At 45.6% G+C, this 9,676-nt stretch overlaps 1 protein-coding gene across 1 annotated transcript; it reads left to right on the top strand.

The window, feature by feature from the left end:
• The first annotated feature begins 578 nt into the window (after positions 1–578).
• Positions 579–4,619, top strand: LOC124706766 (myb family transcription factor PHL7-like). Its single transcript, XM_047238431.1, has 7 exons — positions 579–626; positions 2,117–2,331; positions 2,914–2,990; positions 3,075–3,117; positions 3,229–3,286; positions 3,417–3,486; positions 3,829–4,619. The coding sequence occupies exons 2-7, from the start codon at positions 2,124–2,126 to the stop codon at positions 4,168–4,170; spliced, it is 798 nt and encodes a 265-aa protein (XP_047094387.1). The 5' UTR covers positions 579–626; positions 2,117–2,123; the 3' UTR covers positions 4,171–4,619.
• The last annotated feature ends 5,057 nt before the right edge of the window (positions 4,620–9,676 follow it).

A 9,676-nucleotide genomic window follows, 5' to 3' on the forward strand; every position in this document is an offset into this window, starting at 1 on the left:
CGGAGTACTAAGTAGCGACGCCGACGACCCCGCGGTTAATAGCAGCGCTCGCTGGCCGCTACAGTGCGGCGTCACCTCGCCGGTCACTTCTCCGGTCGCTGACACGACCGTGCGCGCTCGGTCGCGGGCCCCGGCGGCCAGGGCGGGTAGATAGGTAGGTGGTCGATGGACGCGGCCCATGGTGCGCCCGTCGCGCGAAACCCTACCAAGCACCACATCACCGGAGTGAAGTGCGGGTGGGGGTAAAAGAACGAAAAGATCTGTCTCGTCTGGCCTGGATTCCCAAGCAGGCCGTCTCCGCCCGCCCGCCCGCCCGCGTCGCTTTCGCCGGACACCACCGCCCGGCCTGCCGCTTTCCCCACCTCTAGCCTCCCATTCCATTCCATCTCCACCACCACCTCTCCAGTCTCCACACCGTCCGGACCCCAGGCCCCGATTGCCTGTCCGCGTCCCCCACCTGTTGATTGCCCTCCGAACCACTGCCGCACGCGCCGGCATTCGATTCCCCTCCCCCTCCCTCACTCTCCACTGACCCCGCGAGCGCGAGCGCGAGCGCGAGCGCGGCGCGCGCTCGCTCGGTCGCCTGCGACGACCGGTCGCGGCGGCGGCTGCGCTATCCCGTGCCGGTAAGTAAGCCCCTGTTCCCAGCTCTTGCACCCCTCCCGTCTCTCGCCCAATTTCTGTCTGGACGTGAGTGCTACTCCGGTGGGAAAAGTGGCTGGATGTTTCCGCCGACGGGCTCCGTCCCGTACCCGTGAGGTCGAGATCGAGGCTACCGGAGCCGTGTCGCGGTGGAATTCCGTGTCAGAGGCCGGGGAGCCGCCCTCCTCCAGCGTTCTCTCGCTAGCGGTGAGCGTGAAATTTACTGCCCTCAATTGATTTTCCCGGCCCTTTTGGCTGCGGAGAAGCCAAGAGCGGTACAGAAAAAATTACAGGCAGAGGCCGGTGAGTGGCCTTCTTGGAGCCTTCTCATCTCATGCTTCCGGTGTACTGGCGTGCCTACTCTCTACTCTGTAGGCGATTTTACACAGCTCACAGCTCTGCCTGGATTATCTGCCTCTGCCTTCCCATGGGTTTCCGTTGGCTGTCGATCCGCGAACCGTGCTGAAATGGTATACCCAGTAGACAGATCACGTTTGGGCGGCGGTGGTGGTGCCGTTTTGGGGACGACAAAATAACACCCGTCCTGGTGATTTGGTGGTATCGGTTCTCAAAGGTTGAACACGATTTCTGTGCTGTTCCTGGAATTTGGTTATGGCCTATGAACATTATTTATCCCATTTGTCCTTTTTATTACTTACCCTCATTCATTTGCTGTGCTTCTAGCCAACTTCTTACCCTGATTCTTTTGCCGTGCTTGTCATACAACCATCTCGGTGATAGCTGTCAAGTTTGACCGCAGCTTCAATCAGTCTTTACTTTGGGAGGCTGTCTAGGCACTTCGATTTTGGCATTTGGGCATAATCACCTCTAGAGCCCTAGTTTTTCTTGTCTTAATGTCCGCTGTTATTAGTTCAATTGTCTCAGTTGCTGCGTTAAACGAAGCTAGCTGGATCGGTCTTCCTCTGTTGCTTGGAAATTTCTGTCTGCACCACGAGGAATTCAGTTAGCGGCCTAGGGGGAAAATCGTCTTCTTCCTGTGATTTGGATAGGTTAAAATTGCTTTCTGTACGACCACGTTAAGAATTTCTTGGTGTTGGCTATTTGGACATTTCGATGCTACCAATCGGTATAAATATTTGTATATTGCGTTATGGTGCTCTGTTGTCTGTTGTGTTAATATTTTCTAAACTGTTCAGTCTCTCCCTCTTTATTTATCTTAACCTTGGTCCTTGTAAGTATAAACCACGTATTTTCTGAAAAGAATAGTAAACTTACCAAACTTTGAGATCTTGGGATAAATATGCTTCTGGCAATTTCATGAACTGTATAAGAGATGATGAAATCTTGTCATACCAAAATATCTGTAGTACTATAATGTGTTTACATTTCACTGTCAACTTGATATATGCTGTCAGATATACAGGATAACATGAGAGTGTAGGCTTGCTCATCCGAAATTATAAATTTTCTTGGGCTTACTCATGTTTATGACCATTTCTCACAATTGTTGCAGTACTCTCATGATGTACCATGCTAAGAAGTTCTCTGTGCCCTTTGCACCACAAATGGCTCAGAATAATGAGCATCTAAGCAATATTGGAGCATTCGGTGGGCCCAGCATAAGCAACCCTGCTAATCCTGTAGGCAATGGGAAACAACGTCTAAGATGGACCTCAGATCTCCATAATCGCTTTGTGGATGCAATCGCACAACTTGGTGGACCAGATAGTGGGTATTCTCTCTTTAAGTATTAGTTTTTGGGGTTTTACTTGATATGATGTACTAAATGACATTTTATTTTGTTCATTCTATTTGGCATCTCATTAACCTTGCCCGGAGCACAAATTCTGATTGACATTATTTTCAGATGGTATGGAACATTGCATAAGCTAGAACCTGCAGTGTGGTGTTTTATGTTGATTCCATTGTGTATAATGCATATTAGCAAACTGAAGTTAATATCGATTGAGATATTCCAACTTTTTATGAATTTTTCACCCATATGAGAGTTTACTGTATATTTCAGGTCATGGGCAATAAGACATAAGTTTTTCCAATCAAACTAAACTGCATGCTAGGGTATTACACAAGTTTGCTCATGTTTCAATGATTCATGCTAGGATGCTAGCAGTTGTTAATATGACCCTTTGGAACCGTGTCTGCCATGTTATCTAACCCAATCACATTGGAAACTGTTCAAGTATCGAAAACAGTAAACATTCTTCTATAATGTTTGTTTATTTATTCTGAAGTACACTAAGTACGGTGCATCAAACATTTGTTAATGTATTGCTATCATCAATTCTTCAGGAGCAACACCTAAAGGAGTGCTCACTGTAATGGGTGTACCGGGGATTACTATTTATCATGTGAAGAGTCATTTGCAGGTTAAGATTTCTCTTTGAGGAGAGAGACGGATAATAAATCATTGCCTGGTAACTAATGCTCTATTTCCCTTGTTGCTTGTGCAGAAGTATCGCCTTGCAAAGTACATACCAGAATCTCCTGCTGAAGGTAAAATACCCTTGTATGCTTCATTGACTTTCTAGCACACTTCACTTCTTGCGTTCCATCGTACTGAGAAATTTAACAAGCTTTGGTTGCTACAATTGGTAACTTGTGTAGGTTCCAAGGACGAAAAGAAAGATTCCAGTGATTCCCTCTCTAATACAGATTCTGCGCCGTAAGTGATAGTTACCCAATTGTCTGCACATGTCTGTATCTTGTGGTGGCATAGGCTTGGCTTTTTATGCTGGTTGGTATCATGTTCATAAAGAATCACATAGTTACAGAAATATTCACTTTTCTTATAGGGGTTCACAAATCAATGAAGCATTAAAGATGCAAATGGAGGTTCAGAAGCGGCTTCACGAACAACTCGAGGTTTGTCATGAGAACGTGAACTTTTTTGACTCATAATATTTATCTTTTCTAGAACTTAATTGGCCACACGAATCTGGTACTTTGGTGTAGCTGTTAGCTGGAGAATTGCCAACAGCCTGATATTGTCCCCTTTCTTAGTGAACCATTATTTGCCAGACTTATGGGTGGGTTCCTTGTAAATGGACCTTGTCCTCCATTACCTCTAATTAATGGTTATTAATTTTGTTCACACTATTTATTGGTAATTTGCCATTTATTAAATTTATTCGTCACAATCAACCTAAATTTATTTATTCCAAACTCTTTTGGATTACTTTGATTCATTACACGTTACCTTTTCAGGTTCAAAAGCAATTGCAGCTGAGAATCGAAGCCCAAGGGAAGTATTTGCAGATGATCATAGAGGAGCAGCAAAAGCTTGGTGGGTCACTTGAAGGTCCCGATGAGAGGAAGCTTTCACATTCACCACCAAACTTGGATGACTACCCTGACAACATGCAGCCTTCTCCCAAGAAACCAAGGATGGATGATCTTTCAATAGATTCGGTCCGGGGTATTGCACAGCCAGGGTTTGAATCCCATTTGATCGGTCCGTGGGATCAAGAAGTCTCTGCGAAGAACATATGTGATCCTGCATTCAAAGTGGATGAGTTCAAAGTAAACCCTGGTTTGGACAAGTCATAAAGCAAAAAATCCTTCCTTAGCAAGGAAATTCTTATTAACCTCCACGAGTGACCGACCGCATGTGAATATATATTGTCTTAACAACAGAATGAGTGCTGCATGGACCTCTGGATCTGCCCCGGCCCCGTCAGGCACGACTAAGTGTTGTTGTCATTGTAGTATTTCGTCATACAGCTCTTTGTAATTATGAGGATGTTCTGAAGTCTCCAGTTAGCATTTCCTTCTTTCGAAGGAATGAGCAACCCTGAGTTTAAAACTTGTAGCGGGAAACAGAACAGGCTCTTACACGCAATACCAAGGCCCTGAAGCTACATGTAGCTATCTGATAGGAGTACATTTCTGTTCAGCTCTGTCCTGGAATCTGCTTAGCTTACATTGACCCATGTGCCGTTTATTTAGTATGGTTGCAGCAACATGCTTATCAAGCAATCAGTTTGATCACTGGACAATTCTGCGCTAACAAGGTTTGTTGTATTATTTGCCATATTGTGGAATATTCCTGTAATATGGATAGAGCACTGAACAATGTTCCATTCAATGAGAAAGAATACACCGTCTTTTTTATACTTTGAGAAGGTTCTCAAGTTAGGCATAGCACACTTTTAATGCTAGTGCTGCTCAGAGTCAGAGCTTGGTTGAAAAAGAATTAACCATGACTAGTAAAAGTGCTATAGCTGCGAACCAAGTTCCCTTACGGCATTTTACGGCAGGTCAAAACATACTTCTCCTGCCTGACAAGGAAGTACCTTTTCTTTACGGAAGCATTTTTTTTTTTAACATTTTGGTGGAGGCGGAAGGCTTTGGTACAGGCGTATTGTCATTAGAGCCTGATAGTAACTTGCAGCTGTGCCCTTCTGAAAGAAGGAAAACATTGGCAGCAAAGCATTTGCAAGCACCTTCTCTCCTTCGCAAAATGTTGAACTTAAAAATTAAGACAATGTGTTTGGATTTGGATTTGAATTGTGGCATATGACTCCTGGGAATGGGGACATCTGGAAATGTTGAATTCAACTCGAAGCCATGCTTGTTATGTGGGACGGGGAAATGAGACGAGTTTATGAATGACAATAGTGAAACTTTGCCAAAATCACCCATCAGTACAAAGATTAATTTCGAACTAAGGACATTTGATAAAATAGGTACCTGGCACGGGATTAGGTTGATGATGAAAATCACATGTCCTATCACCTAAGCCACCTCAACACGTAAATACCGGACATTTTCACGGACCCATCTTACATGTCACATGGTCCAAACACTACTTGGTAGGATCATGTTATATGAATGAAACACGTGGATTTCCATTGCTCTAACTATTCGGTCGATAAATAAGCGGTTAGCACCAATTAGAAATAGTATTAGAGATGGAATATGGTATGGAAGGATGAGAACTCTATCAACTAGCTGTACAGCATTCACAGGAACATGTCATTTTAAATGGTTCAATATGTCTTACACCAGCACACATAGCTTACATGGGTAAACTCTTGATCTATTTTGTTAAATGAATAACACCCATCACCAAAATAGGAACAAACCTGGTTAATATTAGTTTACACTAAATTAATTTTAATGAAATTTTGTATGTTTGCAATCCTAGAAATCAAACAACTCACTCAGCAAAATACTAAGGATTAGAATCCTCCAAAAAACACATTAAAGTTTGTCTGAACAAAAGAGGGCTTAGCGTTTTTCGTCATGGTTTAAAATAGCCGGCTATCTCATTTAGCCGCGACAATTATGAAGGCTATGAAAGGCTATAGCGGGCTACTCCATTTAGCGGTTTTTCAAAAATTTGGAATATTTTAGTCATATCTTACCAAAAAAAAAAAAAACTATGAATCAAACATAATTCCGTGATCCAATTTATTCAACTATACAAGGCAAACAAGTATTCAATTATTCAACTCACATGTTTTATACTCAAGTTGGTGATCAAAATACATCTCACTCCAACCCTCCCTCCGCCCAACCCTAGCCTACACCGCACCCCTCCTCCCAACCCTCCCGCCGCCGCCGCCGCCGGCAGCGCCGCCGGGGCAAAGATCTCGGGGCGTGGCGGCGGCCTCCCCTCGTGGCGCGTCGGGAACGGCGGCCAATGGAGCCTCTCACGCGGCGGCGGCCCTTCCGCCTCCCGGGGCGGCGGCGGCCGGATGAGGATGTAGGGGCAGCGGCGGCCCTCCCGGGGTTCCAGCTGGGGGCTGCGGCCTCCCCGCCTCCCATCGGCGGCATGCCGGCGGTGGTGGCTGGTGGAGGCGGGCGCCTTTCCCTCCGCCTCTCGCCGGTGAGGGGTGATGATCTTGGGCTTCTCCCGCGGTACGAGGACGCCCGGGGCAGCAGCCTTGGGTTCGACGGTGGAGGTGACCCTCTTCTTCGTCGGAGAGGATCGGTCTGCGGTTGGTGGTGGTGGATCTATTGATCTATCACCGCGTTCCGGCGGCGAGATGGAGGGGCTTGGAAGCCGGCGATGGCGTCGCCGGTGGAGGGTTGGAGTGGCCAGCCCAGGGTGGTCGCCGACGTGGGGGTCCGACCTGAATAAAGGCGGTGGTCCTAGGGCCTCTCTTGCATGAAGAGGAGGACCTACCGGAGGCCTGGACTCGTGATCTGGCCGGAGTGTTGAGTTCCGGAAGGTTCCGCCGGCGAATGTAACAGTGCTTTTGCCTGGAGTTTGCTGGATCGATGGTATTCGGTCGTGCGCACCCATGCTTTTATTCCGACCGATTGGTTCTGGAGGGAGCGGCGCGAAGCTCTTTTTCTGTGTTGACATCAAGTGACTATGGATCCATGATGAAAGTCGGAAGAAGAGAATTTCATGAAGGCCGGAGGGGAGGACTAGCCAAGGGAGGTTCAAGTCTCCGCGCTGTTGAGGGACTTGCTTGGTGTTTCGGGCTTCACAGTAGCGGTATGAAAGTGGGGGCGTGATACGTCTCCGACGTATCGATAATTTCTTATGTTCCATGCCACATTATTGATGATATCTACATGTTTTATACACATTATATGTCATATTTATGCATTTTCCGGCACTAACCTATTAACGAGATGCCGAAGAGCCGATTCTTGTTTTCTGCTGTTTTTGGTTTCGTAAATCCTAGTAAGGAAATATTCTCGGAATTGGACGAAATCAACGCCCAGGGTCCTATTTTTGCACGAAGCTTCCAGAAGACCGAGGGATAGACGAAGTGGGGCCACGAGGCGGCCACACACTAGGGCGGCGCGGCCTGGACCTGGGCCGCGCCGGCCTGTTGTGTGGGGCCCTCGTGTGGCCCCCTGACCTGCCCTTCCGCCTACGTATAGTCTTCGTCGCGAAACCCCCAGTACCGAGAGCCACGATACGGAAACCTTACTGAGACGCCGCCGCCGCCGCCAATCCCATCTCGGGGGATTCACGAGATCGCCTCCGGCACCCTGCCGGAGAGGGGAATCATCTCCCGGAGGACTCTTCACCGCCATGGTCGCCTCCGGAGTGATGAGTGAGTAGTTTACCCCTGGACTATGGGTCCATAGCAGTAGCTAGATGGTCGTCCTCTCCTCATGTGCTTCATTGTCGGATCTTGTGAGCTGCCTAACATGATCAAGATCATCTATCTGTAATTCTATATGTTGTGTTTGTCGGGATCCGATGGATAGAGAATACTATGTTATGTTGATTATCAATCTATTACCTATGTGTTGTTTATGATCTTGCATGCTCTCCGTTATTAGTAGAGGCTCGGCCAGGTTTTTACTCTTAACTCCAAGAGGGAGTATTTATGCTCGATAGTGGGTTCATGCCTTCATTAAATGCAGGGCGATGATGGAAAGTTCTAAGGTTGTGGATGTGCTTGTTGCCACTAGGGATAAAACATTGATGCTATGCCCGAGGATGTAGTTATTGATTACATTACGCACCATACTTAATGCAATTGTCTGTTGTTTGCAACTTAATACTGGAAGGGGTTCGGATGATAACCTGAAGGTGGACTTTTTAGGCATAGATGCATGCTCGGTCTATGTACTTTGTCGTAATGCCCAATTAAATCTCACAATACTCATCATATCATGTATGTGCATGGTCATGCCCTCTCTATTTGTCAATTGCCCGACTGTAATTTGTTCACCCAACATGCTATTTATCTTATGGGAGAGACACCTCTAGTAAACTGTGGACCCCGGTCCATTCTTTTACACTGAATACAATCTACTGCAATACTTGTTCTACTGTTTTCTCGCAAACAATCATCATCCACACTATACATCTAATCCTTTGTTACAGCAAGCCGGTGAGATTGACAACCTCAATGTTTCGTTGGGGCAAAGTACTTTGGTTGTGTTGTGCAGGTTCCACGTTGGCGCCGGAATCCCTGGTGTTGCGCCGCACTACATCCCGCCGCCATCAACCTTCGACGTACTTCTTGGCTCCTCCTGGTTCGATAAACCTTGGTTTCTTTCTGAGGGAAAACTTGCCGCTGTACGCATCACACCTTCCTCTTGGGGTTCCCAACGGACGCGTGCTGTACGCGCATCAAGCATTTTTTACGGCGCCGTTGCCGGGGAGATCAAGACACGCTGAAAGGGGAGTCTCCACAATCCAATCTCTTTACTTTGTTTTTGTCTTGCTTTATTTTATTTACTTTCTTGTTTGCTGCATTATATCAAAACACAAAAAAATTAGTTGCTAGCTTTACTTTATTTACTGTCTTGCACTCTATATCAAAAACACAAAAAAAATTAGTTACTTGCATTTACTTTATTTAGTTTGCTTTATTTACTACTGCTAAAATGGCCACTCCTGAAAATACTAAGTTGTGTGACTTCACAACCACAAATAATAGTGATTTCTTATGCACACCTATTGCTCCACCTGCTACTACAGCAGAATTCTTTGAAATTAAACCTGCTCTCTCGAATCTCGTTATGCGAGAGCAATTTTCTGGTGTTAGTTCTGATGATGCTGCTGCCCATCTCAATAATTTTGTTGAATTGTGTGAAATGCAAAAGTATAAAGATGTAGATGGTGAAATTATAAAATTAAAATTGTTTCCTTTCTCCTTAAGAGGAAGAGCTAAAGATTGGTTGCTATCTCTCGCCTAAGAATAGTATTGATTCATGGACTAAATGCAAGGATGCTTTTATTGGTAGATATTATCCCCCTGCTAAAATTATATCTTTGAGGAGTAGCATAATGAATTTTAAACAATTGGATAATGAGCATGTTGCACAAGCTTGGGAAAGAATGAAATCTTTGGTTAAAAATTGCCCAACCCATGGACTGACTACTTGGATGATCATCCAAACCTTTTATGCAGGACTGAACTTTTCTTCGCGGAACCTATTGGATTCAGCTGCTGGAGGTACCTTTATGTCCATCACTCTTGGTGAAGCAACAAAACTTCTTGATAATATGATGATTAATTACTCTGAATGGCACACGGAAAGAGCTCCACAAGGTAAGAAGGTAAATTCTGTTGAAGAAACCTCCTCCTTGAGTGATAAGATTGATGCTATTATGTCTATGCTTGTGAAT

The sequence above is a fragment of the Lolium rigidum genome, chromosome 4 (genome assembly GCF_022539505.1).
Source record: "Lolium rigidum isolate FL_2022 chromosome 4, APGP_CSIRO_Lrig_0.1, whole genome shotgun sequence".
Taxonomy (NCBI): Eukaryota; Viridiplantae; Streptophyta; class Magnoliopsida; order Poales; family Poaceae; genus Lolium; species Lolium rigidum.